Source organism: Hippopotamus amphibius, chromosome 7, assembly GCF_030028045.1.
Source record: "Hippopotamus amphibius kiboko isolate mHipAmp2 chromosome 7, mHipAmp2.hap2, whole genome shotgun sequence".
In the NCBI taxonomy this organism is placed as follows: Eukaryota; Metazoa; Chordata; class Mammalia; order Artiodactyla; family Hippopotamidae; genus Hippopotamus; species Hippopotamus amphibius.
Window position 1 is genome coordinate 477,984 of NC_080192.1, and position 25,889 is coordinate 503,872.

At 67.8% G+C, this 25,889-nt stretch overlaps 3 protein-coding genes across 13 annotated transcripts; all 3 read left to right on the forward strand.

The window, feature by feature from the left end:
- Window positions 1-1,111: 1,111 nt before the first annotated feature.
- On the forward strand, window positions 1,112-8,243 carry MAPK11 (mitogen-activated protein kinase 11). 3 transcript variants are annotated; one of them, XM_057740978.1, is made up of 12 exons: window positions 1,112-1,280; window positions 3,727-3,856; window positions 3,941-3,999; window positions 4,075-4,186; window positions 4,260-4,289; window positions 4,361-4,408; window positions 4,485-4,599; window positions 5,047-5,118; window positions 5,361-5,440; window positions 5,913-5,991; window positions 6,078-6,251; window positions 6,731-8,242. In XM_057740978.1, the coding sequence occupies exons 1-12, from the start codon at window positions 1,165-1,167 to the stop codon at window positions 6,808-6,810; spliced, it is 1,095 nt and encodes a 364-aa protein (XP_057596961.1). In that variant the 5' UTR covers window positions 1,112-1,164; the 3' UTR covers window positions 6,811-8,242. The 3 variants fall into 3 exon arrangements, with proteins under 3 accessions (XP_057596961.1, XP_057596963.1, XP_057596962.1); XM_057740980.1 differs by having other exon boundaries at window positions 3,791-3,856; window positions 6,731-8,241; XM_057740979.1 differs by lacking the exon at window positions 4,361-4,408 and having other exon boundaries at window positions 6,731-8,243.
- Window positions 8,244-9,855: 1,612 nt separating this feature from the next.
- Window positions 9,856-18,409, forward strand: MAPK12 (mitogen-activated protein kinase 12). Of its 5 annotated transcripts, none has more exons than XM_057740973.1 (12): window positions 9,859-10,122; window positions 10,195-10,324; window positions 12,731-12,789; window positions 13,675-13,786; window positions 13,916-13,945; window positions 14,216-14,263; window positions 14,812-14,926; window positions 15,200-15,271; window positions 15,405-15,484; window positions 15,563-15,641; window positions 15,730-15,903; window positions 16,211-17,886. In XM_057740973.1, exons 1-12 carry the CDS (start codon window positions 9,998-10,000, stop codon window positions 16,450-16,452), a joined length of 1,266 nt encoding a protein of 421 aa, XP_057596956.1. In that variant the 5' UTR covers window positions 9,859-9,997; the 3' UTR covers window positions 16,453-17,886. The 5 variants fall into 5 exon arrangements, with proteins under 5 accessions (XP_057596955.1, XP_057596956.1, XP_057596957.1 ...); XM_057740974.1 differs by lacking the exon at window positions 16,211-17,886 and adding an exon at window positions 17,898-18,409 and having other exon boundaries at window positions 9,866-10,122; XM_057740972.1 differs by having other exon boundaries at window positions 9,856-10,122; window positions 15,405-15,641.
- Window positions 18,410-19,409: 1,000 nt separating this feature from the next.
- HDAC10 (histone deacetylase 10) lies at window positions 19,410-25,884 on the forward strand. 5 transcript variants are annotated; one of them, XM_057742886.1, is made up of 19 exons: window positions 19,412-20,603; window positions 20,684-20,818; window positions 21,045-21,141; window positions 21,371-21,468; window positions 21,568-21,695; window positions 21,836-21,904; window positions 22,098-22,224; window positions 22,355-22,448; window positions 22,572-22,631; window positions 22,703-22,792; window positions 22,929-23,035; window positions 23,115-23,525; window positions 23,617-23,701; window positions 24,076-24,167; window positions 24,309-24,365; window positions 24,641-24,719; window positions 24,921-25,103; window positions 25,187-25,346; window positions 25,475-25,884. In XM_057742886.1, the coding sequence occupies exons 1-19, from the start codon at window positions 20,545-20,547 to the stop codon at window positions 25,483-25,485; spliced, it is 2,142 nt and encodes a 713-aa protein (XP_057598869.1). In that variant the 5' UTR covers window positions 19,412-20,544; the 3' UTR covers window positions 25,486-25,884. The 5 variants fall into 5 exon arrangements, with proteins under 5 accessions (XP_057598868.1, XP_057598866.1, XP_057598869.1 ...); XM_057742885.1 differs by having other exon boundaries at window positions 19,410-20,603; window positions 24,921-25,346; XM_057742883.1 differs by having other exon boundaries at window positions 19,411-20,603; window positions 25,187-25,884.
- Window positions 25,885-25,889: the final 5 nt, after the last annotated feature.

The window sequence follows — 25,889 nt, forward strand, 5'->3', positions numbered from 1 at the left end:
TAAATATTGGAAAAAAAAAAAAAAAGTGGGAAGTAGAAGTAGCTGCTCGGGCCCAGAGCTCTACTAGATAGATGCTGAAATGGGGAACGTTCCCCTTCACAGTTACAGCCATCTGTACAAACTGCACCTTCCAGGCGGAGAGAGGAAATGTGCAGCGCTGGGCTGAGTCCACAGTTCTTGGGAACTGTGGTTTCCAACCAGAGGGGCTCCACAGTACCTAGGAAAGTCAGAGTGGGCTTCCTGGAAGAGGTGACTGCTGAGGGGGCTGTTTCAGAAGGAGGAAAGGTACCAGGCACCAAAGAGGACCCATCTGCAGAGAGCTTCTCATGGGCACAACACCCCAAAGGCCCCTGGCGCCGCCGCTGTCCCTGGTCCTGAGGGCTGGTCTCCCGGCCTGGGCCAGCAGTCACGCTTCTCCCAAGGGGCGGCTGGAGCCAGCCCGCGCAGGAGGCCACAGCAGACCGCGGAAGGTTCACCAGGAAGCTGCCCACACCGCCAAGGCCGCACGGCCACCACAGGGGAGGGAAGCCCGGCTGGCCCGGGATCCAAGGCGCCCCCAGCCGCCCACAGCGGAGAGGGGCCGTATCCAACCAAATGCCTAGCTTTTGTTAGGGGGTATTTTCTATCTGATAAAAAAAATATCTCCCATAGTTCGCCCCTGGCTGCTCTGATGAAGAGGCTTCTACCTTCCTTTCTGCGGGAGCACGCCGGGGGAGGGGGGCAGGGCCCAGAGCAGGTGCGGGGAGAGGGGGCGGGCACCGACCCGAGCAGGCGGAAAGGGCGTTAAACGCAGCCCCCGGAGCAGGCGGGCGGCGGGGAGCGGGCACGCGAGGTGGGCAGCGGGGAGGTGCCGGCGTCGGTGCCCACGGCAGGGGACGGAGCGGGGAGCGGAGTCCGGAGAGGCGGCGGCGGCCCGGCCCGGGCGGTGCCGCGCCGAAGACAGACGCGGCGCAGCCTGCGGGCGCGCGCGGACCCCGTCTCCCGGGAGACGCGCGGTAAGGCGCTGCACCGCACCCCCGCCCCGCCCCGGGAAGGCCGGTTTCCGCCCGGCCGCCGCCGCCGAGGAGCAGGAAGCCCGCCCCGGCCCCGCCCCGCCGCCGGCTCGGGCTCCGCGGGGCGGGGGGCGCGGGGCGGGGCGCGGGCCGAGCCGCGGCCGCTCCGGACATGTCGGGCCCGCGCGCCGGCTTCTACCGGCAGGAGCTGAACAAGACGGTGTGGGAAGTGCCGCAGCGGCTGCAGGGGCTGCGCCCGGTGGGCTCGGGCGCCTACGGCTCCGTCTGGTAGGGGCGGGGCGGCGCGGGGCGGGGGGACCGTGCGGGGCTCCCGGCGTGGGGAGGGGCTCGCCCTGCCTCCGCCCCCGGACCTTACGCGGATCCGAATGAATGGGGGGTGGGGGCGGGAAGGAAACCCTCCTACCCGAGCCAGCCCCCGGCGGGCGAGGGGTCGTCCTCCCCCGCCTGCATCCCGGAGCGAAACCCCCTTCAGGCCCGGATCCTGCGGCGTCACGGTTGGCGAAAGGGCAGCTCTCCCAGGCCCCTCGCTGTCTGAGCGCGCATCTGGGGTGCCCCCGGTCCAGAGTCAGGCAGCCCTGGGCTCTGGCAGATGCCCCCGCCCCAGAGTGGGCAGTTTTGTTTGAAAAAGAAGAGCCCAGCTTGGGGGGGGGCGGGGAGGGCAAGCCCCCTCGCCTAAGAATGACCTGGAGCCCCGCCCGGAGGTCGGGCCCGTCCCCGTTTTCCAAGGGGTCTCAGACTCCGAGAGGGGCTGAGGCCTGATCAGAGACGCCTACCACACCCTCTGCAACCCTTAGGGGGGTGTACACCCACTCCTTTTTTGCCCCAACCGAGAGAGCTCACGCCACAGCCTGCAGTTAGGCCCTGCGGCCCAGACAGGAGGGAGGGTGGGGCCTGGAGAGGACTCTGGAGCTGATGGCGTGAAGGCAGGAGAGGCTCGGGTGGCGAGGGGCCTGCAGACAGCCCTGGGTGCAGCGGCAGTGCTCCCAGTGAGCCTGACTGTGGGTGTGCTGCCCCCCGCCCCGAACCGTGAGCGACCAGGTGACTGCAGGGCTCATGGGTGTGGGGGGGCAGGGCCCCCGGAAGCGGGTTGTTGCTCCAGGACCCTGCAGAAGGTTAGGAGCGGGACGTAGACCCCCTCCCAAGGCCCAGCACTGGAGCCTGGAGCAGGGGTTCGGGTCCCCCCGGCCTCAGATCTCACGCTTTCACTGGCCAGCTGTCAGGAACCTCAGGCCATTCCAGCCGTAACAGCCACAGGCCTCGGTCTTCATCCCTAAGACCAAGGACAGGAAGAGGTATGGGCCCACGTGTGACGGCCCCTGGGGGATCTGACAGAGCCCTTGCTGGAAGCACCTTCTGGGAGTTCCTAGGGACGGTCAGGCTCTCCAAGGGAGGTCTCGCTCCACCACACCGAGTTCTGCAGGGCCTGCAGGGCCCTGTGCTGGTGGTGGCTCTCTCCTGGGCTCCCTCCTTCTTTTATTTATTTATTTATGTATTTAATTGGCTGTGTTGGGTGTTACACGGGCTTTCTTCAGTTGTGGTGAGTGGGGGCCACTCTTCGCTGTGGTGTGCAGGCTCCTCATTGCCGTGGCTCCTCTTGTTGCAGAGCATGGGCTCTAGGCTCATAGGCTTCAGTAGTTGCAGCACAAGGGCTCAATAGTTGTGGCTCACGGGCCCTAAAGCGCAGGCTCAATAGTTGTGGCGCACGGGCTTCGTTGCTCCGCGGCATGTGGGATCTTCCGTGTCCCCTGCATTGGCAGGCGGATTCTTCACCACTGGGCCACCTGGGAAGCCCCTCCCTCCTTCTGATGAAGCTGGAGACAGTGCCAATTCCTGCAGTCCTTTGTTGACGGTGCAGCCCGTACTGCTCCCCCGCCCCCCCAGGGGCCTCTTCCCTGCTTCCCACCCCAGCCGTGACTTGCATGGGGGAGGGGCTTTCCTCCACCGTGGGAGGCCACGGGCCCATGAGCACCCCAAGTCCTTCAGGAGCTGTTCCCTGGGCATGGGGAGTGGACGGAGGCTGCCCTCACTCTGGAGGGAGGCCGGATCCTGGAGACCGGCGGGAGCTGAAGGGGGAGGGAGGGAAGAGGTGAGCAGCGGCCAGAGGGAACGCTGGGCAAAGGCATCCCTTCCCTTCCCGAGGGGCAGTGGGGCCACTGGCTGACCAGGCTGCTTGTGTTTGAGGTTGATGCCCGGGACTGTGGCATCTCCTGTGAAGAGCAGCTGGGTGTGGGGGTTGTGGGTCTGGACCTCAGGGGAGTGGGGTTGCACGAGGGGAAATGTTCTGTGGGTCCAGACACCACCGTCTGCTGGACATTTCCTACGTCCAGCTTCACACTGTGAAAAAGAACTATGCAATAAACCCCTTTGGTCAGGTTTTCCCCCCTATTTTGAATATTTAGGGGCTTTGGAGGTGGCTCTGGAACCGCTCCGGGGCATCCCAGACGCCCTGGCCCGCGGGGGGAGCTGGAGGACTGTCCGCTGCCTGCCTCTGGCTGCTCCGCAGCATGTTATTTCCGCCCTGGGCTCCCCGGGGGGGGGGGGGGGGGGGCTGGGAAGGCTGGGGGCCGGGGGTGGGGCGGGGGGTGAGCTGCCCCCGGGGGAAGGTGCAGGACCCCGGAGGGAGGGAGGGTCGCCACAGCGCCTCCGGTGCCGGCGGCCTTCTGGCCTGTGGGGACCGCGCGATGGCGGCTTGGCCTCACGGGCCGCCTTGCAGCTCGGCCTATGACACGCGGCTGCGCCAGAGGGTGGCGGTGAAGAAGCTGTCGCGCCCTTTCCAGTCGCTGATCCACGCGCGGAGGACGTACCGCGAGCTGCGGCTGCTCAAGCACCTGAAGCACGAGAACGTGAGCCGGGCCGGCGGCGGGGCGGCCGGGCAAGGGGCGGGGCCGCCCGCGGGCCGCCGCGTCCTGACGGCTCTCCGCACCCAGGTCATCGGGCTGCTGGACGTGTTCACGCCGGCCACCTGCCTCGAGGACTTCAGCGAAGTGTGAGTGGCGGCGGCGGGAGGGCGCGGGCTGGGGGTGGGGGCGGGGGCTCCGCGCTGATCCCCGCCCCCACCCAGCTACCTGGTGACCACGCTGATGGGCGCCGACCTGAACAACATCGTCAAGTGCCAGGCGCTGAGCGACGAGCACGTGCAGTTCCTCGTGTACCAGCTGCTGCGCGGGCTGAAGGTGGGCGCGGGCGCGGGGGGGCGGGCCGGGGCGCAGGGGGCAGAGCCTGACGGCCCGCGTCTCCCCCTGGCAGTACATCCATTCGGCGGGGATCATCCACCGGGTAGGTGCAGCGCGCGAGGGGTGCTTCTGCTGCGGCAGCTTTCCCTGCGCTCACGCGCGCCCACCCTGCAGGACCTCAAGCCCAGCAACGTGGCTGTGAACGAGGACTGCGAGCTGCGGGTGAGCCGCGGGGGGAGGGGCTGGCGGCGCGGCGGCAGAGCCCCGGCGGCGCTGACGGGCCCGGGGGTCCCCCTAGATCCTGGACTTCGGGCTGGCGCGCCAGGCGGACGAGGAGATGACTGGCTACGTGGCCACGCGCTGGTACCGGGCCCCTGAGATCACGCTGAACTGGATGCACTACAACCAGACAGGTGCTGTCAGTCCGTGGGGGGGGGCGGGGCGGAGGCCAAGGACCTTGAGTGACAGGCCAGCATTCACCCACAGGCCTTCACACCAAGTGGGGAAAGTGGGGAGGGTAGGGGGGGAATGCACTGGGAGATTGGGATTGCCACATATACATTACTAATAAGAAAAAAAAATCAAACTGTGTACTCTAAATATATGCAGTTTATTGTATGTCAGAAACAACACAAAACAAAAAACCAAAAAAACCAAAAGCAGGCCTTCAGAAAGTCAGAGCATGGCGGTTCCCCAGCAAACCTTTCCCCTGCCCAGGGCTGTGTCTAGAGGAAGAGGGGCTGCTGGCTTTGGGCCTGGTGCGACCACGGGGCCACTGGCCTGGCACAGTCCGGCCAGCCCCCCGTTCTCTGAGGAGGGACTTGGGGTGGGCAGACTGATGGAGACGCCTCGTCCCACAGTGGACATCTGGTCTGTGGGCTGCATCATGGCCGAGCTGCTCCAGGGAAAGGCCCTCTTCCCAGGAAATGACTGTATCCTTGGCCCAGGTTAGGCAGCAAGGGTGAGCCAGGGCCTCCTGCGGCGGGTGGGGGTCGCGGGTGGTGGGCTCTGGCCCTTTCTGGCCAGTCTTGCCTCCTCTGCCCCACGCTGTGCCACCTGGGGCTCACGGTCGCCAGCGGTAGGAGAGCAGGTTCTGGGCAGTGATCCAAGGTCTGGGGTCTGAGGTCCTGGGCAGCGTCCGTGCCTGGCTGCTGGCATTTCCTGAGCCAGGCAGACATCGACCAGCTGAAGCGCATCATGGAGGTGGTGGGCACACCCAGCCCTGAGGTTTTGGCAAAGATATCCTCGGAACATGTGAGTCACCCGTCACCAGCCCCCTCTGCTGACCAAGCACCCCCCCCCCCCCGCCCCGGCACTCTGGAGGAAGGGGCGCTGTGGGCATAGATGGGGCATCACGGGGGGAGCGTGGGTCACAGTGGAACAGACCCCAGAGCAGGCACTGACCCCTTCAAGGGAAACAGGTGAATGGGGGAGGCATTCCTGGCATGAGGAACAGCCAGGGTAAAACCTCTGCACCGCACCGGCAGAGTCCTGGCCGCGGACAGTACAGGGGCACCGAACCTGGGGCCTGCAGGCATGTAGGGCCAGGGAAGGGGCTGGAGCCACCGGATCCAAAGTGGGGAGGTCTCTGGTCTGTGCATGCCCTTGCCCAGGCCTGTTGGAATCAATGAGTCTGGGGGCGTCTTCTGGCAAGCCGGTGCCTGGCTTCGGGCCAAGGGAGGCAGGCATTGACTATCCCCCTCAGGCCTTTCCCCCGTGTTCCTAGGCCCGGACCTACATCCAGTCCCTGCCCCCCATGCCCCAGAAGGACCTCAGGAGCATCTTCCACGGAGCCAACCCCCTGGGTGAGGATGGGCCCTGGGTCTGGGCTGGGCTCTGGGTCTGGCCCTGGATGTGGCACTGACCACCTCTGCCCGCGGCCCCTCTGCAGCCGTGGACCTGCTGGGAAGGATGCTGGTGCTGGACAGTGAGCAGCGGGTCAGCGCGGCCGAGGCTCTGGGCCACGCCTACTTCAGCCAGTACCATGACCCCGAGGATGAGCCCGAGGCTGAGCCCTACGACGAAAGCGTGGAGGCCACGGAGCGCTCGGTGGAGGAGTGGAAGGGTGGGCCCGGAGCGAGGAGCGCACGGTGGAGGAGTGGAAGGGGGGGCCCGGAGCGAGGAGCGCACGGTGGAGGAGTGGAAGGGGGGGCCCGGAGCGAGGAGCGCACGGTGGAGGAGTGGAAGGGGGGGCCCGGAGCGAGGAGCGCACGGTGGAGGAGTGGAAGGGGGGGCCCGGAGCGAGGAGCGCACGGTGGAGGAGTGGAAGGGGGGGCCTAAGGCTGCGTCCCCCGGAGGTGGAGCGGCCTGCGTTCTGGAGGACGCACTCCAGCTCCTCTTGAGGGTGGTCTGGGCAGAGCGACAACGTCCCCCCCCTGCCGCACACCAGGGTGGGGGCAGGTAGAGCTGGGGTCCGGTGTGTCTAGCAGAGGCTCGAGGACAGCACAGAGCAGGCCCAGGAAGGGACCCGTGGGCTGAGGCTGCGCTCAGAGGGGGTGCGCGTGGGCAGCGACAGGCCTGAGCTCACCCTTCTCCCCCCCGCAGTGCTCACCTACCAGGAGGTCCTCAGCTTCAAGCCCCCAGAGCCGCCGCAGCCGCCTGGCAGCCTGGACATTGAGCAGTGAGGGGAATGCCGCCCGCCAGCCGCACTCAGACTCGAGGGGAAGCCTGAGCCCGCCTGCCCCCTGCCTCAGCCTGCCAGGCTCCCACAAGGGGCGCCTCCCGACACCACTCTGGTCAGCAGCACCCACCCCTGGCCTGGGACCCTCGTCTGCATGCCCGCTCCTTGGGAGAGGCTGCACGTGTGTGAGCCACGGGTGTAGGAGTCTGGGCAGAGCGTCCTGGACTTCCTTGGTCCTCCCTTTGGGACCTTGCTGTTGGGAACCTGGCTGCCATGAGAGCTCCCCCTGAGGAGTGTGTCTGTTTCCAGACCTCCCGGGTCCCAGAGGGCTGTCTGGGGGTTGGTGCCTTGGGGCCGGAGCCTCCTGGAGATAAAGGAAGGGGACTTGATGGTCAGAGCTGCTCAGCCTGGAAGTGGGAGGCTACTCTGGAAAGAGCTGAGACTCACAGGATCTTCCGTGGGGGGTGGCAGAGTGGGGACGGCTGCCTGGAGCCATGTACTCACCTATGCGGTGTGTGGCACGTGTATCCTCCTGGAATTCACGTGTCAAAGCAGATACAGGCACGTGTGACTCTGAGGGCACCTGAGAGCCAGTGGCCACGACCGGCAGGAGGCCCACGTTGGGGTGGTCCTGCTGCCTCCCCTCCACTCCTGATGTGGGTGGGGTGGAGCGCATTGCTAAAATCCCGGTGGGCAGCCTGCAAGGGGCTCAGGTGGCCACAGGCAACCACGTGAGCCAAACCCCTTCCTCCTTGGGTGTGGGAGCTGCAGCAGGTTCTGAGGCACAAGGGCACTGTGCCCGCTGGGGGGCCAGCAGGCACGGGGCCTCCAGCCCGGAGGACGCACACAGCCACATGGACTCGGACCCTGGACCAGAGCTGACGAAGCCTCCTCTGCCCACTCTACCTCTGCCCACCCTCTGGCCCTGCAGCCAGGAGCTGGGGTGCTCGAGTCTGTGGGTCAGCCCTTGTCCTCCTTCCTCCTTCCAGAGTGGAGCTGACCTAGTGAGCTCTGGACGGGACCGTCCTGCTCAAGACGTGTTGGGGGTGTGGGTCCCGCATTGAGGAACTTCTCTGTCAGGCAGGACCAGGGAGGTCTGAATGTCAAGTGCCTGCACCAGGGTTTTGCAATAAAGGGAGCCCCCTTCACTCTGCTTGTGTTTCCTGCTCCAGGGTGTGCTGCCCCGCTGCCCCCACTGCCTGGAGGGGGTGGCCACGTCCCCGATCAGACAAGCAGCCATCGGCAGCACCCTCCCTGCTCCCTGAGGGCCAGCAGGACCTGAGGTGGACAGGGCGTGACGTCCACCCACAATCAGCCTGCTGCCCTCAGAGGGTCACTGGGCAGGACCTAGTCCAGATCCAGACCTGCCCCTTCACTCAGTGGTCAGGGAGGACACGGGGCGGGGGAGTGGAGGCCTCTGGGAGCAAAGACCCGCCCCTCCCCAGGGTCAAGGAGATAGCTTTCCTTTCCTTCCTGGTTAAGGGGCTGCTCCAGGCCCTGCTGCTCACGGCCACTCAGGCTGGGAAGGCCCAGGCCCCAACCAGGACCAGGCAGGGTATCCCCAGGGTGGGGACGTTCTGTGCCTTTGCCCTAGGCCTTGGGGGTGGAGGGGAGATCATCTGGGAGCTGGACCTGCAGAGGCCTGGCCAGTGTGGGTGCTGGTCCTCAGGTCCTGGAGAACCAGGCTGGCCAAGTCCTGGGGGGGGGGTGGGGGTGGGGGGGGGGAGCAGAACTGGGACATGACCCACCTGGGGGTCTGCCTGATGCAGAACTCTTGTAGACCCCTGGATCCCATCACAGGGAGTAAGGGGGCCAGCTGGGGGCTTCCTGGAGGAGGCAGGTGGAGTGCCACAGGCAGCCTAGGGCATGAAGGGCGCGGGGACAGGCGGTCATGACTCCAGTGACCGCAGGCTGTGGCCACTGACGAGCCTGCAACTCCTGGGCACCCTGGTCCCGCGGCAGCCCAGGTGTAAAGCTGCTCTGGCCAGGCCCGCTGCTGAGATGCTGATGGACAGTGCAGGGCACAGAGGGCGGGGCAGGGGGCCATGGGGATCTTGTTACCCCCCTCTTTCTCAGGCCTGGGTCAAGGGGCTGGGGGAGGGCATGGAGGGGGCTGGGGGCTCTGTCCTCCAGTGGCGGCTGGTCCAGGACGCGGCCAGACCCATGAAATGATGACGCCCCCACCTGAGGGTAAGGAGGCACCGAGAGAACCTCAGTAGGGTCCCCCTTCACCCCTGGGGTCAGGCACCTTCCTGGAGGGCGTGGAGAAGCTTAGGCTGGGCTTTGAAGAGCAAACCTGAGGGCCCTGGCTGGGCAGGGGTGGGACGGGCAGAGGGACTTGCAAATATCTGGAGCAGGCTCCCACCCAGACGGGGTGCGGTGAGGAGGGAGCCTTCGGAGCACAGGCCCAGGGGGGACCTTACAGGACCACCGTCTCTACTTCTGGCTTGGTAGAAAGCCCGAGTTTGGGAGACAATCTACTTCTTCACAGGGAAAGACGCATGGAGGCAAGATAGGGGCTGGGGAACCCCGTGGGGGAGGCGTGGGGGGTGTGGGTGGGTCAGCCCTAGGATGAGGGGGCGTCCCGGGGTGGGGGGGGGGAGTTGAAGCCGGGAGCGCAGCACTCCAGTGCTCGGTTCAGGGGCCTCGGGGGTGCCAGTGTGTGTGGGGGCGGGGCTGCAAGTTGGCGGGACTGGCGGACAGTGGCTGGACGGTGGGGGTGGCCGTCGGCAAGCTCCGGCTGCCAGGACGGGCCAGCGCCCCGGCGGCGCGCCGGCCAGGAGCAGCAGGGAGCCCGCGGGGCCGCCGCCGAGACGGCGCGGAGCGGAGCGCACCGCGAGCGCCCAGTGCCCAGGCGGCCCGGGGCTCGGCCGCCGCGTCCGGGTCTAGGCCGGGCCTGAGCCGCGGGGCGGCGGCCGCCTCAAGTTTCCGGAGGGGCCGGAGGGCGGGCCGGGGGGGCGGGGGGCGGCGGCGTCACGTGCGCGCGGCGCGGGGGCCGGTTGGTCCGCCCGCGGGGGAGGGGCCGCGCGCGGGCCGGGGTCGGCGGCTCCCGGCAGCGCGGACGGGAGAGCCGGGAGCGGGGTGCCCCGGGGGCGGCGAGCCGGCTGTGCGCGCGCGGTGGCCCGGGGCGCGCGCCGGGGCGGCCCGCGGATCCCGGGCCCCCGGCCTCGAGGCGCGGCGCCCGGCCCGCCATGAGCTCCCCGCCGCCTGCCCGCAGGGGCTTTTACCGCCAGGAGGTGACCAAGACGGCCTGGGAGGTGCGCGCCGCGTACCGGGACCTGCAGCCCGTGGGCTCGGGCGCCTACGGCGCCGTGTGGTGAGCGCAGGCCGGGCGGGGCGGCCGCGGGCGGGGCGGCGCGGGGCTGCCGCTAAGCCGTGCGCCCCGCAGCTCGGCGGTGGACAGCCGCACGGGCGCCAGGGTGGCCATCAAGAAGCTGTACCGGCCCTTCCAGTCCGAGCTGTTTGCCAAGCGCGCCTACCGCGAGCTGCGCCTGCTCAAGCACATGCGCCACGAGAACGTGAGTCGCGCCGCCCCGGCCCCGGCCGCCGCGTCCTCGGCTCGCCGCCCTCCCCCCCGCATGCCGCCGCGACCTCCCGCTCCCTGCCGCCCGCTCCGGGGCTGCTCCCCTGCGCGGCGCGGCGCGGGGCGGCGAGGTCGCGCAGCGTCCCCGGGGGGGCTCGGGGGGGTGAGGGCCGAGCCCGCCTCGGCCTGAGAGAGCTGCTTCCCCGGGGGCTGCTCCGCCCCGCCTGGGCCAGTCCCGGCCAGGACGGCGCTCTGGGGCGGCTTCTTTGGGCCGCATCTGGCTGCTCGGCCCCGGGCCTGGTCCGGCGACGGCCGCTTGCCCAGGCCGAGGGGCTCCTCCAGGGCTCCCCCCAGACCCTGCCTCCAGACGGGAGCCGCGAGCGGGGAGAGGCCCTCGGGTGGGCGGAGCCCCTTTCCTGGAAGGGGCGCCCCTGCCGGCCCGCTCCTGACCCCGCGCTGCCCCCTGAGCCCCAGCCCTGGGAGCTGGGGGCCGCCCGCAGAACCCAGGAGGCAGGCTTGGAATCACGCCCTCGCTTAGCCACCTCAGAGCCTTGGGGTCGCTGGTGGCACAGGGGTTTAGGGGGCTGCGTGTGGAGGACCCCGGGCGCAGGCGCGGGCACACAGACCCTTCCTCACGTCCGTGGGGGTGGGTTTCACAGACAGTGGGGGAGGGGCAGGCCTGGGCCTCTACGCATGGCTGCCAGGAGCCTCTCTGTGGCCACCGCTGGCTGCCGAGGGCCTTCCCTCTGCGGGGGGAGCTTCCCGTGTTCCTCCACGCGGTTCCTCCTGTGACCCCGAGGTCTGCCTGCTCCCCGCCCCGCAGGCCACTGCTGCCCAGTCTGAGGGTGATCTGGGCACCCAGACCCTGGCCAGTCCAGACGGTCTGGCACCGCCAGGGCAGCAGAGCCACCAGCCTCCCGCTGGGAGAGCGCGTTCCCGTGCCCACCGGGAAACTCGCCCCCGCCCCTGGCCAGTGCCCACCTGCTTAGGCCCTCGGCGGGGCCCTTCATCCTCGTACCCGGGTGGAATCCGTTCACGGTGGACACCAGCCCAGCCCGAGCCTTGCCACCTCCAGGTCACAGCTGCCCACACTCGGGACTTGTCCCCACGAGGGCAGATTCCTCTACCAGAACCCTCATCCGGCCTCCCCCCCCACTCCCACCCCCACCCCCGCCCCTTCAGCGCTGTGTCTCAGCCTTCTGTGCAGTTGCCTCCCACCCCGACCTGGCTCAGCCCCTCCTCAGGCCTGCGTGGGTCACCCCACTGCCCTCCCAGGGGAGCTCCTGATGCACAGCAGCCGGGTTCTGAGAGGCTGAGGCCGCAGTCCTGCCCCTTCTGCATCCACTTCAGGCCTCTGCCCCAGCCCCGCCCCCCCCAACCCGGTCCAGGCCTCCCTCTGCACTGCAGAGGCCCAGAAGTCTCCATCAACCTGGTGGGCCCCCTTTAACCCAGGATCTTGCTAAAACCTCCCGATGCCCCGGCCTCACTTGCCTCCAGGCCCGTCTCTGGATATCCCACTGTTCCCTCCCTCTCCCGCCCACGTCTCTGGCCCTGGTGGCTGCGGTGGTTTTCTAGCTGTCCCTCCGCCTCATGTCCCCTCTCCCCTCACTCCGGTTTGTCCCCATGTGGCAGCCAAGGGACGCACTCAGCATCACACCTATTTAAACCCTTCCGACGTGGCTCTTACAATCAAAGCAAACCTTCACCTGGCGTCGAGGGCCTGCTCGGGTTTTCTTCGGCTTCTCACTGGCTGCTCACTGGCCTGGTCCTTGGCCACCTGGCCTCTCTCCCCGTGTTCCTCAAGCGCTCTGAGCACTCTGTCTCCTGCTCCGGCCACCATTCAAGTGGCCTCTGCCAGGCGTGCCCCCGGCCAGCACATCCACCTGTCCCTCCAGCCACTCTGATGGGCAGACGTCCGGGGGTCCCTGAGGCCCTGTCAGCAGGAGCCCCAGGTGCCAGTTGTCGTGTTACCTGTCTGCTGTCCGTCACCCCTGGCCAGAGGGCTGCAGGGTGGGTCCGGCTGCCTGCCTGGGCCTCTCTGGCAGAGGCGTGGTCCCTGGGAGGGCCTGGTAGCCGTTGGCTGCCCCACACGGGTCCTGGGTCTTCGGTGTGGACGGGAAGAGGGGGAGGGAGGGCCCGGGGCCTGGAGCTGCTGGGGTGCCTGGGAGCTGACCCAGACGCGGCGCTGCCCCTCCCCCAGAGGACCCCGGCTGTCACCATCCAAAAATAGCCTTTGTCTGTGGGCATGTGTGCCAGGGCAGGGTCGAGCTGCCAGTGGGCAGTGGAGGGAGCCCAGGACGGCTGCAGGGGCCTTCCTCGCTCCGAGCAGGGTGTGCCTGAGCCCCTGTGCCCTTGGCTGTGTCCGTCCCCAGCCCATCTGCTGCTCTGGCCTCCTCCCCAGGTGATTGGGCTGCTGGATGTGTTCACGCCCGATGAGACCTTGGATGATTTCACAGACTTGTGAGTGCCAGCCTGGGGCTGGCTGGCTGGGCAGGGCAGGTGGTGTTGGGTGGTTCCTGGGTGTCACCTTCAGGTTTGGGGTTGGCGGGGGGCGGCTTGAGGGCAGCCTCGCCTTGCGGCCTGGGTGGGGGCGGGGTGCACACGGCCCACCTCCTCGCCTTACCACAGTCCCCCCCCCACCCCCGCCACATGCCCCGGGACCCACAGGGCTGGTTCCCCCGGGTGGATCTGGGCCTCCTCCTCCAGTGCTAGAGGTGTGAGCCTTGGACCTGAGGGTTTTTAGTGGATCCCATGCTCTGGATCCCTGGCACTAAGGGTGTGGCCTGTCACTGGAGCTGCTGACCTTTGCCGGCGGGCAGGGGAGGGGCACGGGGGGACCCAGGGCTGTCCTGCTCTGCGCCTGCCCGGGTGGCCACCCCTGGCCTCACGCTGCTGTCGGCCAAGAGCCAGGGGCCGGGCCTGGGAAGGCGGGGGAGGACAGGACAGGCTTCTTGCTGCCTGACCTGGCAGAGGTCAAGGACTCACGCTGGCTTCAGTGTCCTGGCCGGGTACTAAGTGTCTGTCCCTGTGTCTCTCCACCTGCCCAGCCTGCCCCTCTGATCCAGACATCCTGCTGGCACACCCCTGCCCGCAGGCACTTCCCTCCTTTCTCTAGCCCCCTCCCCTGCCTGCAAGCCTTGGTCCCTAGGCCACCTTTGAGGAAACCCCAAAGCTCAGTCCCAGCCTGCCTGGCATGGCAGGGCCACTGGGTGGAAGGAGGGTGGAGCCCGGTGCAGGGCTGTGGAAGGCGAGGACTGGTTGCTGCCGGGTGACAGGGTCTTCCAGGGCCCGAGCCTGGACCCACGGGGGTGACCCTGGCTGTCTGGCCCTGCCCCGACCCCGCAGTTACCTGGTGATGCCATTCATGGGCACCGACCTGGGGAAGCTCATGAAGCATGAGAAGCTGAGCGAGGACCGTATCCAGTTCCTCGTCTACCAGATGCTCAAGGGGCTGAAGGTGGGGACGGGGAGGGGGTGGTGGGAGGAAGGTGGGGGTGCTGCCGGAGTGGAGGGGGCCCCTCCAGGCAGGGCCAGGGCTCTGAGCTTCTTGTGAGCTGACTGCCGCTGACCCCGTGTGTCCCCACAGTACATCCACGCTGCTGGCGTCATCCACAGGGTGAGTCCGGGCGCCTCCCCGGCTGTGGGTGCAGGAGAGGCTGCATCTCCGGAGCCTCCTGTCTCACCCGCGGTGCGGGGTGGGGGTGGGGGGGCGCGAGGAGGCACCCTGCCTGCACACAGCCCCTGGGCCACGCGCCTCCACCCTTCCCGAAAGGGCTGCAGGGTGGCCTGGCCGAGCTTGGCGCTCCCACGTTTGGGCACTGCCTGGGCCCTTGCCCATGCGCCCTAGCGGGCAGGGCTGCGCAGCCATCTTTCTTCCCCCCCCCAGGACCTGAAGCCTGGCAACCTGGCTGTGAACGAGGACTGTGAGCTGAAGGTAGTGTTGGGTTGGGGGCTCAGGGCCTCCCCAGCACCTGCCCGTCTGCCCACCGGGCCCTCGGCCCTCAGGCCTGGAGGTGGGCTGGCCCAGGCCTGGGACCGGACCGCAGCCATCCAGGCAGTGGCCAAGCCGCTGATGGGCAGATGGGCCCTGGGGAGGCCCTGGGTGGGGTGGCACGGGGCACACTCCCATACCCACGTGAGGCGAAGGGCGAGTGGTGTCCTCAGCTCCCCACGCCTGAGCCGGGGTGGGGCTGAGCAGGCCTCCCCAGAAGTGCTGGCCAGGGCCTGGGGGTTTGCGGGGAGTGGAGACCCCCCTGGGGCGCCTGTTCTACGTGCTGGGAGTAGGTGAGGTGGGTTGGGCTGGGTGCACTGGCTGTGGGGAGGGACTCGTGGGGAGGCTTAGGGGTCCTCGGCCATGACCCCAGACGCCAGAGGGCTGGCAGGAGGCCCGGTGTGCCCAGTCCCCTTGGGGTCTTCTGGGCCACAGCCAGCCCACCCACTCCCCAGGGCCCGCTCTGCCTCACCTCCTGATTCCGGCTGTAGATCCTGGACTTCGGTCTGGCCCGGCAGGCAGACAGCGAGATGACTGGTTACGTGGTGACCCGGTGGTACCGGGCGCCTGAGGTCATCTTGAATTGGATGCACTACACACAGACGGGTGAGAAGCTGCCCGGAGACGCGGCCCCGCTGCACCAGCTTCCCGGGTGGCCCCTTCCTGCGTCCTTTCTGCACGGGACCCTGTGGCTGCTCTGTGGGGAGGCCGCCGAACTGGGCGTTGAGGAGGGATGGCACGGGGCAGACCAGGCAGGCTGGGTGGCTCCTGTGCCCGCCGCCCTCCGCCGCCCCCACCCCCGCGTCTGTGTCCCCCCCCAGTCTGTGTGTGCCCCCCTCCCCAGCCCACAGAGCCCTGACGACGGGGCTTCTGTCTCAGTGGACATCTGGTCGGTGGGCTGCATCATGGCCGAGATGATCACAGGGAAGACGCTCTTCAAAGGCAACGACCGTATCCTACACCTGGGCTGGGGGGCGGGGCTTACCCTGCCCCTGCCGGGAGCAGGCCGGGCACGCTGCCGAGGCTGGGTGGGAGGGTGAGCTCTGCTCTCTGGCCCCGCACTGTGCTCCTGACCTCAGCCAAGACCTGGACCAGCTGAAGGAGATCATGAAGGTGACGGGAACGCCTCCCGCTGAGTTTGTGCAGAGGCTGCAGAGTGCTGAGGTCAGCGGGAGCTGGGTGGGGGCCGCAGGCCCGGGCCTGGGCCTGGGGGCCGGCCCCGAACCTTTTCTTCCCACACAGGCTCAGAACTACATGAAGGGCCTCCCCGAGCTGGAGAAAAAGGACTTTGCCTCCATCCTGACCAACGCGAGCCCTCTGGGTAGGGTGGGACTGGGGCGGGGTCAGTGATGTGCGAACTGGGGCCTGGGACCCTCCCCTTGGCCTGGCCTGATCCGCCCTCCCCCCAGCTGTGAACCTCCTGGAGAAAATGCTGGTGCTGGATGCCGAGCGGCGGGTGACGGCGGCCGAGGCGCTGACCCACCCCTATTTCGAGTCCCTGCACGACACGGAGGATGAGCCCAAGGCCCAAAAGTATGATGAGTCCTGTGATGATGTGGACCGCACGCTGGACGAGTGGAAGCGTGAGTGGGGGCTGTGGGCTGGGCCTGTGGCTGGACCCCGCCAGCCCCATACAGGTGGCCAGGGCTCAGAGTCCTGGGTCCCCCTGCCCTGGGATGCAGGTCAGGTGAGGAACACAGCAGGAGGTCAGAGGGCAGCTGGGCTTCCCGGCCAAGGTGACTGAGCCCTTGGCCTCTCCCGGCCCCCAGCATGCCAGCGTGCCTCCCACGTCCAGGCCAGAGGCAGGGCCACCTCGGAGCCTCGCAGCACCCACTCCCCAGGCCTCTGCTCGTACCTCTGTGAATCTCCTGGTCTCTTTGCCCCTTTTAGGACCCCTCCTACCTGGACAGCCGCACACCCCTCTCCTCCTGCCAGCAGGATCAGGTCCACTCCAGGCAGCCCACAGCACCTCTCCCTTCCTCACAGCCCCTCGCCTGTCCCCTCCAGCCCCACTGAGCATGTCAGACCCCCTCTACCTGTGCTCTGCACCTCCAGGCTTTGCATCAGCCGTTCCCTTAGACCGAGGGCCCCTCTCCTCTTCTCTGAGGGCTGCCAACACCTGCTCAGCCTGAGGCTGGGCTCAGGGCCGCCTTCCCCATCCCTGGCCTCCCTCTGCCGGGGCCCTGACGCTGCACGCTGAACGGGCCTCGTCCAGCTTCACTGCAGCATGGCACGTGTCTCCTCTCAGTGGCTGCAGGACCCACCTGGGGGAGCAGGGACGGCTGAGGGCAGCAGTTGCGCTGATGGCGCTGTGACACTGGCTGCCACTGTCCTGGACTCCATCCTGGCTGTGCCTCAGACCTGGGGCCGTGGTCCTGGACGTAGGGGTAGGGGTGGGGCGGGATGGGTTGTGCTTCTCAAACCATGTTCCTCAGTGTTATTGGGGAGTCCCAGGAGGGCTCTGCCCTATGCTGCTGTGTTTTGTGCTTGTAAGTTTTCTGTTGCTAAAATAGGTAACAAAAAAACCCCCAAAAACCACGGGCCACAGGATCCTCTCTGCGGTCCCAACCACAAATTGTAGTAAGAGCTTCTGCTTTTACTGCGGACCATGGTGGACACGTGGCCTGTTTGTAGTTGAGCCCCTGGTCAGGAATGCAAACTCATTACCTCCTGTTTCCCCAAGAAAAGACAGCTTTACAGCAAGGGTCTCTCCACACAAACCTTCCCTGTGTGGATGGGCTCTGGCACCAGGGTTAGATGAGGGCCTGGGAGGCACCCCGCAGGGTAGCAGTACAGCTGTGCTACGTGCTGGGCAAACCACACAGACCACCTGCTCTAAAGGCACAGTCCTTCCTGAACTGGGCTTGTGGAGTACCAGTGGGGTGGCCAGGCGAGCACAGGTACACGGGGTGGGCGGAGCAGCACTGTCCCTTTGCAGACTGGTCAGAGGGGAGGTGGAGGAGCCTTTGGGACAGCGCGCTCTGGGTACGGTTCAGGGAACGTGAGGAAGCTGGGTGCTGCAGGTGGTCGGTGGGAGTTTCACACTCAGGCGTCGTAGATGTCCTGGGTCTGGAAGCTGGGGTGTGCCCTGGTGGGATCCTGAGCAGCGCCACTCAAGTGGCCACGTTGGTTCACATTCCTAGGCCGTGCTCTTCACTGAGGCAGGCTGTGGGGCCACGGCCACTCCAGGGGCTGCGGGTATGGGCCCCCACAGGGTGGACAGTCCCTGTGGATGGACACGGGTGGGCTGAAAATGGCCGTCGCCTGGGGTGGACTTGCATGTGTGGGGCAAAGGAGCTCATCTGGTGTCTGAACCCCAGCGGTGACCTCTGACCCTGTTATTTTGGGGGGCAGGTGGGCCCTGTGGTCGTGACCCGTGCTCTGGGCCTGGGAGCTCTCCCCTGCCTCACCCTGAGTGGAATCTCATGGGACTCATCGCTGGTCCCGGGAGCACCAGTGAGCTGGCCCGGTGCTTTGTCTTGGTCAGTGGTGCCCATCCTTGGTGCACACTGTGGAGCTGTCTTGACAGGTGATGGGCCCCTTCTCCCATGACTCTGTCCCTCTCACCCTGCCCCAGGTGTCACGTATAAAGAGGTGCTCAGCTTCAAGCCTCCCCAGCAACTGGGGGCCAAGGTCTCCAAGGAGACGGCCCTGTGAAGACCCCTGGGCCCTGACTGGGGCTTCCAGATGGAAGGGAGATCCTGTTTGCCACTGTGACCTTGGCTGGGGCTCGCACCCAGGAGTCCCCTCGTTCCATGGGGCCTCTCCTGGAAAGCCGCTCTCACACCCCACCTCAGCCTAACCTTGGAGAAGCATCTGGACTTTCCGGACAGGACACACACCTGACATGGGGCTGGGCTCTGACCTGAGCAGTGGTCCCCTCCCCCAGAGCCTGTGGGGTGGGATGGGGTTTGGGGTCAAGGCCTGGCCTCTGACTCTGACTGTTCTGGACTGTGCTGAGAAGGAAGGACTGGGAGGGTGCAGGGTGCTGACTCAGGGACCCTGGGGGTGTTGGCGTGGACACTCCTGCACTCCCGGCCACGTAGTGTGGCCACACGGCTGGAGGAATAAACCCTTTTGTAGCTCCCAGTCTGCTTTACTTCTGGTTCCTGGGTGGGATATCCCCCTTTAGGTTTTTGTAGGGAGTAAGGAGGCGGGCCTGGGAGCCTCCGCCCCGTGCGGAGCCACTGGGCCTGGGGACCCCTTACCTTTCAGGTCACAAAGCTGGTGCCCACCTCCGCCCCATCCTGTGCCAGTGAGCCCCAAGTCTGTGTCCCCGTGACACGGCCACATACTCCGGGCTGCAGAAGGGCAGGCAGGCAGGCAGGCAAGGCAAGGTCACCAGGAGCAGCAGGCAGAGGAGAAAGGGCCTTTCCCCAAGCTTAGACCCTGGAGCCAGACTCAGGGCAGGGCCCGACGGGGGTGAGGGTTTAGGGGCCACCTTGGGACTCAGTCCCAGGCGTCTGGGCTCCCTGCCCTCTCCAGGGCCAGATTCTTGGGGAGGCGGGGTCACGCTAGACGCCTGGAGGCACCTCGGGTGTCTCTGGGACGCCTGCGCCTTAAACAGAAGGTTGGTCTCTCGGTGCTGTTTTTTGCCCCTCCCCCGGCCCTTGCCCCACCGCCACTGGCGAGCCCGCGGGGTCCGCTGCCGGCCGTTCGACGTCTCCGAGGGCTGGAGGCGCGGTCGGGGGTCCCTAAGGCTCCTGCGCCCGCCCTGGCTCCTCCCACCCGGCCCCCTCTTGGCCTCCGCGCCCTGGGCGGGACCAGGCCGTCTGCCTTCTCCCGACGTGGGGTTCAGGCGGTCGCGCACAGGTGGCCCAGCGCGGACACCCGCCCTCGCAGCCCAGGACCCCTCCGCGCCCCCGCGGGAGCCCCGCCCGAACCTCGGCGCGCAGCCACCCAGGCCCCGCCCTCGCGGCCACGTGCCCGAGACGGCCAATCAGCACGCGTGTCCCCGAGGCCGTGCGGGGCCGAGCTCCGCAGGCCGCCGGCTGCCCGCGCCGGCTTGCACCCGGGGCAGGACGGTGGCGGTCCACGCGGCGCCCTGTCAGGGCCTCCCTCTGCCGCCACCCCACCGTGGGGGCCGTCCCTGTACGGCCAGGGCGCCGCCTCCACGACCCGGGACCCCACCCGCGGCGGCCCCGCCTCCGAGAAGCTCGCTCTCCCGGACCCTAGGACCCTCCCCCATCCTCGCCCTGCCCCCAGCCCAGGGCTCAGGGCCCAGAACCCCTGTGTTTGAGGCCGGGGGCTCCCAGTTTCCTCGCCTCTCTGGCCGTCTTGTTGCGGGCTGCGCCCGCGCCTCCTGCCTTGGTGGCCTCACTCATCGCTCGCCCAGGCCCCCCGCTGTTGGCCTCCGCCCTGCCTCCCCCCGAGCCGCGCCGCTCCTGCCCAACGGCTCTGCCACAACGCTGACCCTCTGACTCGCCCGCCCTGCGGCCAGGGGTCTTCGCGGGCTTAAACCGGATACTGTCACTCCCCTTCTGAGCCCTGGGGGCGAGGCTGCGCTGCAGCCCAGGCCCGGCTAAGCCGCGCCCGCCGTCCCCGCGCGAGGCTCGGTCCTCCTCGTGGCCTCGCGCCTGAGGCTCCGCGGCCTGCGCGCCTTCCCGCGCGGCTCCTCCCGGAGCCCGTGCCCGGGGGCCTCGGGCCGCGCTGCGCGCGCTGCGCTACTGACGGGCCTGCCCCGTGGCCGGCGGGGTCAGGGTGGGCCTGGGGGAGGCTTGGGGCGAGGGGCACGGACACGCGTGACTCGGCACCCAGCACGCAGGTGGGGCCGCCGTGACAGTTCGCCGGAGCCTGGGCGCACCGGTCCCCTCCCCCTTCCGCAGGGGCGCCGAGGCCGGCGACCCTCCCCGGGCTCCGGCGGGAGGAGGAGGTGGAGCCGCAACTCGAGCGGAGGGCGGCGCGGGCAGAGCCCCGGGGGGCCCGGGCTTCGGCCCGCCCCGCTGCGTTGGGGCGGGGTTTGGGGCAGCCGGAGGCGGAGGGTCAGAGCCGGAAGCCAAGTCCCGGGAGCCGCCCTTGGCTGTGGCGCCCGCCGGACCTGGGGCCTCTTTCCTGTCCGGGCTCCGCGCGTTCCGGCCCGGGCTCCGCGGCTGCGCCCCCGGCTGGCTCCAGGAGCTGGGCTGCTCCCTGTGGCTCCAAGCGGGGCGGGCAGTGCACGCCCCTGCCTGTGAGGGGTAGCATTCGGGTCCTGCCCACCGAGGGGTCCAGAGTGACTACGGCAGGTCATGGGGACTGCACTCGTGTACCACGAGGACATGACAGCCGCGCGGCTGCTCTGGGACGAGTAAGTGGGACCTGGCAGAGGCGGGGGGGGGGGGGGGGGATGAGGAGGAGGTCTGGATGCTGAGCTGTCTGTCCATTCAGCCCCGAGTGCGAGATCGAGTGCCCGGAGCGCCTGACCATGGCCCTGGAGCGCCTGCAGCAGCGTGGCCTGGAGCAGAGGTGTCTGCGGCTGGCAGCCCGGGAAGCCTCGGAGGCGGAGCTGGGCCTGGTGCACAGGTCAGACGCAGGGCTGGCCTCGTGCCGCGTGCCCCGGAAGCTGTGGGCCAGGACCCGGGCCTGCCGGTGCCTGGCAAACAGAGCCTCGCCCACAAGCCTCAGTTTCCCCAGTGGGTGGGTGGGTGAGGGGGCAGTGAGGGAGGCAGTCCCACTGGGGGTCCAGGCCCTCTTTCTCCTCTGCCCGCTCCTTCTGGTGACCCTGCCTTGCCTGCCTGCCCCTCTGCAGCCCGGAGTATGTGGCCCTGTTGCGGGGGACCCAGGCCTTGGGCACCAGGGAACTCCAGGCTCTGTCTCGACAGTACGATAGCGTCTACTTCCACCCGGTGCGTGCCCTGGGGACACACCCACCCACCCAGCCACACATCCGGGTACTCGTGCCTGTTCACGGGCATTATTCCTGTGTGCCAGGGCCTTGCCGGCTGCGGCTGCAGGCACTCGGGACGGGCCTGGCCAGCTCTGCTCAGTGCTTGGTGCCCTGCAGCCTGGCACAAGCCTTGGTAGAGCTTGTGGGGGTAGTGGGCAGGGGGCTTACCTGCACCCCTGCCCTCGCAGAGTACCTTCCACTGTGCCCGGCTGGCTGCAGGGGCGGCACTGCAGCTGGTGGATGCAGTGCTGGCGGGAGCTGTGCGCAACGGGCTGGCCCTGGTGAGGTGAGAGCTGCCCCCTCCCCTGGCCGCCCCGACCTGTGGGTGGCCCTGTGAGGGCACAGAGTGACCCCGATGTGCCCCACGCCCCTCTCCTGCCCCCAGGCCTCCTGGGCATCACAGCCAGAGGGCCGCCGCCAATGGCTTCTGCGTGTTCAACAACGTGGCCATAGCGGCCAGACACGCCCAGCAGAAGCACGGGCTGCACAGGTTTGTGCCAGTCTGGCTGCAGGGTGAGGCCCAGGCCAGATGGGAAGGGGTTGGAGGGGGCCTCTGAGGGACCCCACCCAGCTCCTTCCCACCCTGGGCCCGGCGTCTGGCCTGAAGGTGGGAGGCCCTGCCCCTCAGGGATCCCAGAGCTGTTTGTCCCCAGAATCCTCATCGTTGACTGGGACATCCACCACGGCCAGGGCATCCAGTATATCTTTGAGGACGACCCTGGGTAAGCTGGGGGCAGGGACGGGACCCTTCCCTGCCACCCTGCTTTACAGGGTGAACACAGCCTGGCCTGGGAGGCCCGGAGGGAACAGGCATGGCTACATGCTGGGGGGGGGGGGGGGTAGGGGCGGGGTTCTTGGAGGAGCCCTGGGGCTGAGGGCCTGACCTCTGACCTCTGACCCCACTGGCCACCACAGCGTCCTTTATTTCTCCTGGCACCGCTATGAGCATGGGCGCTTCTGGCCCAACCTTCGAGAGTCAGACGCAGATGCTGTCGGGCAGGGGCGGGGCCGTGGCTTCACTGTCAACCTGCCTTGGAACCAGGTGCCTGCTCCTCACCCCAGGCCCCCCCCAGAGCCCTGCACCCAGACCACAGTCCCGCTCCCCCGAGTGTAGCCCAGGGTGTCGTGCCGGGATCACCCCAGAGCCCGGGCCCTGCGGGCCTCCCTGGCAGGGCCAGCGCTGACACCCCTTGGCCGCAGGTCGGGATGGGGAATGCTGACTACGTGGCCGCCTTCCTGCACGTGCTGCTGCCCCTGGCCTTTGAGGTGACTGTGTGGGGAGCGGAGGTGGTCTCCATGGCAGGGGGGTGGGGGGTTCTCTTCTGGAGTCTCCCCTCCGCCTCTGCTCCACCTTCTTTTTTGCCTCTCCCCACCGGGCCCTGCCTGCAGTTCAACCCTGAGCTGGTCCTAGTGTCTGCAGGATTTGACTCAGCCATCGGGGATCCCGAGGTGAGGGCTGGCCTGGCTGGGGAGGGCTTCTGGAGTCCCGGGCCTGGCCCTCCCATACCCTCTGCTTGCAGGGGCAGATGCAGGCCACGCCGGAGTGCTTCGCCCACCTCACACAGCTGCTGCAGGTGCTGGCCGGTGGCCGGGTCTGCGCCGTGCTGGAGGTGACTGGCGAGCGGGGAGGGCGCCTGGGCCGGAGGCTGAGGGGCAGCTGGAGGGGTCCTGCCTCTTGGGGTAGGGCGTCCTGCCTGGGACCCTGACACCTCTGCCCTGCCGTGTCTCTGCCCCTCCTCCTCCCAGGGTGGCTACCACCTAGAGTCACTCTCCCAGTCCGTGTGCATGACGGTGCAAGCGCTGCTGGGCGATCCCGCCCCACCCCTGTCGGGGCCCCTGGTGCCGCAGGGCAGGTGTGAGGGGCGGCAGGGAGGAGGCTGGGAAGGGCCAGGGCGGGGGGCCAGGCCTCACGGATCCTGCTTCTCCTCACAGCGCCCTGGAGTCCATCCAGAGTGTACGGGCAGCCCACGGCCCCCACTGGACGAGCCTCCAGCAGCAAGGGCAGCGTGGACCGGAACGGCGGGCAGGATGTGCCTCGGGCACCCCTGCAGTGGCTGTGCCGCTGAACCACCCCCTAGGTGCGGCCCCTGTGCCGAGTCCTAGCACCCGCTCCCCAGAGGGGAGGCCCTCTGCTCTGCTGCCTGGGGCACCCGAATTCAAGGCAGCAGCGACCCAGACCATGGCTGCCCTGAGCTCCCTCCTGGACCAGCTGCACCTCAACCCCACACCCCCTGTCCGCACGGCTGTTGCCCTGACTGCGCCAGACGCTGTCCTGGTCCTGACTCCTGATGTCCTCTGTGAGGAGGGGTCAGCCCCTCAGGAGGAGATGCAGGCCTGGGCCAGGTGGGCAGCGCGGGCCTGGGCAGAAGGGTGGGCCCATGTCTGCGCATGTGCCTGTGTGACTCATTTGTGGTCTGGGTGTCATTCACCACAGGCTACATGAGGCTCTGGCCCAGGACAGGGCCCTCACTGCACTCGGAAAGGTCCTGTACCTCGTGGACAGGATCCTGGATGGGCAGGTGAGGGCACCAGGGAGGGGCTAGGGGTGGCCACGAAGTCAGGGGAAGAGCCCAGGACCTGCCTGAGACAGGTAGCCTGGCCAGGGGAGGGCTGGGTGGTACAGAACCACGTGGACATGAGTGTTGCCTTGTGCCCAGGACCCTTCCCAGAACAGCCCCCAGGAACAGGGTTCAGGAATACCCTCCTCAGTTCCCTCAACCAGATGTTCTTTGGCAGAGAGATTAAGGGGATGATTTATAGTTTTAAGCCTCTTATTTTCAGAAATGGAGCAATTTGACAGTGCACAGGTGACAGCCATGTATACAGGGGCCAAAAGATGGGTTTGTTTACCTAGTTTGGGAGTTACTCTCCACCCCTGCAATTCACCCCACAGGTGAGCAGTGGCATTGCAGCCACCCCAGCCCTTGCTGTGGCTGCCACCCTAGATGTGGCCATTCGGTGTGGCCTGTCCCACGGAGCCCAGAGGTAAGCCTCACCTGGCTGGTCTGAGGCTATGAGGCAGGGCCCGTGGGCACCCCTGCCCTGGCTGGTCATGTGGGAAGGGCTCTGGGGATGGGTTGCAGGCGGGGTGAGTGCAGCTTCTCCAGGAGCCAACTCTGCCTCCAGGCTGCTCTGTGTGGCTGTGGGACAACTGGATCGGCCCCCAGGCCTCGCCGATGACGGGTATGACTCTCAGGTCATGTGTGTGTCCAGTTCTGCAAGTGGGTGGGTGGGCACGTCACCTGGGATCCCCAGGGGTGATGGGTGGGTGGAGTCTCCCACAGCTGGAGTGTGGCAGAAGGGCCCCTGGGAGCAGTGCCAGGAGGGTCTCCAGCACAGAGGCTCAGCAGTCTTAGCATCTCTGCCCCTGAGCTGTCCCTCTTCTGTCTGGGCTCTGGACGGTGGGTGGTGTCTCACACACAAGCACGTGAATCCACACGCTCGTTCTCCCCGGGAAGGACGAATCTATGGCTGAACATCGGAGGCAAGGAGGCAGCCGCCCTGTCCATGTTCCACGTCTCTGTGCCACTGCCAGGGGTGAGTGGTGGCGTCCCACGGCAGGACAGCTGCGGCTCACTGGCATCAGCGTGAGGGCCAGGCCCCTGGCCTTCAGTTGCCGCTCCTGGTGGGACTGTGGGCGTGTCTGCCCACCTGAGATTGGGAGGTGGGGTGGCCTGAGCCGGCCAGAGCGGTGTTCTCTGGACGAGGGGGTGGTCTATGCTGCTGTCACTCCCGTAGACGACTGGTGGGTTCCTGAGCTGTGTCCTGGCCCTGGTGCTGCCCCTGGCCTACAGCTTCCAGCCTGACCTGGTGCTGGTGGCCCTGGGGCCTGCGCATGGCCTGCGGGACCCCCAAGCTGCACTCCTGGCTGCCCTGCTTCGGGGCCCAGCAGGAGGCCGCGTCTTGGCCCTCGTGGAGGAGGTGAGTTGGATGGGGTGGACCTGCTGCGGGGTGGGAGGTGGGGAGAAGCCAGCGACTCACTGCTTCCACTTCTGCTGCCTCAGGAAGCCACACCCCGGCTTGCGGTGGTCCTGGCCAGGGGGCTGCACGGAGAGGCACCCCCCAGCCTGGGTCCCTTCTCCACGGCCTCCCCAGAGGACACGCAGGCCCTGGTGCACCTGAGAGGGCAGCTGCAGCCACGGTGGACGATGCTGCGGGTGGCCGGTGAGGCTGAGGGCCAGGGCGACAGCTGCCTTAGAGCTCTCTGGGGAGAGGGGCTCACGTCCTGGGAAGTGGGGTGCCGCCCCGAACCAGCTCGTAGCCGTGTCCAGCAGTTGTGCACCTCTTCCCAGCTCCCCCTTGAGCGCTGTGACCTGGTAGCTTGACATGGGCCAGGGTGGGAGTATTTACACCCCGGAAACGACACTGCGGACCAGTCCCCCAGAACCCGGCGTTCGCCCTCCAGCAGCGCAGCTCCGCGCGAGGCCCCTGTCCGGGGAGCCCGGCTCCGGGGCTCTGCCTCCGCCGCCCCGACGACGCGCCGCTGCGCGCACGGCCCCTCCCTCGCCCCCTCCGCCGCTCCGTCAGTAAACGTCGGTTGAGCGAAAGCCTGACTCCGTCTCCTTTAGTGCGCGCGACTTAGTTGACGCGGTGGGCTCGCGCCCCCGCTGCCCCGCCCGCGGGAACGAGGCGCCAGGCCGGAAGTGCCCGGGCCGGCGGCCTCCGGGCGGGTGACGCACTTCCGGCGCGCTGGCTCCGCAGTCGCGC

Bases quoted from the DNA above. Each gene is read 5' to 3' on its own strand.
- MAPK11 (XM_057740978.1), top strand. From the start codon at position 1,165: ATGTCGGGCCCGCGCGCCGGCTTCTACCGGCAGGAGCTGAACAAGACG. The intron at 5,119-5,360 runs GTATCCTTGGCC...TGAGCCAGGCAG, and splicing joins CCTCTTCCCAGGAAATGACT to ACATCGACCAGCTGAAGCGC. The intron at 6,252-6,730 runs GTGGGCCCGGAG...TCCCCCCCGCAG, and splicing joins CTCGGTGGAGGAGTGGAAGG to TGCTCACCTACCAGGAGGTC.
- MAPK12 (XM_057740972.1), top strand. From the start codon at position 9,998: ATGAGCTCCCCGCCGCCTGCCCGCAGGGGCTTTTACCGCCAGGAGGTG. The intron at 13,946-14,215 runs GTGAGTCCGGGC...TCCCCCCCCCAG, and splicing joins CTGCTGGCGTCATCCACAGG to GACCTGAAGCCTGGCAACCT. The intron at 15,642-15,729 runs GTAGGGTGGGAC...CCCTCCCCCCAG, and splicing joins GACCAACGCGAGCCCTCTGG to CTGTGAACCTCCTGGAGAAA.
- HDAC10 (XM_057742883.1), top strand. From the start codon at position 20,545: ATGGGGACTGCACTCGTGTACCACGAGGACATGACAGCCGCGCGGCTG. The intron at 22,793-22,928 runs GTGACTGGCGAG...TCCTCCTCCCAG, and splicing joins GGGTCTGCGCCGTGCTGGAG to GGTGGCTACCACCTAGAGTC. The intron at 24,720-24,920 runs GTGAGTGGTGGC...TCACTCCCGTAG, and splicing joins TCTCTGTGCCACTGCCAGGG to ACGACTGGTGGGTTCCTGAG.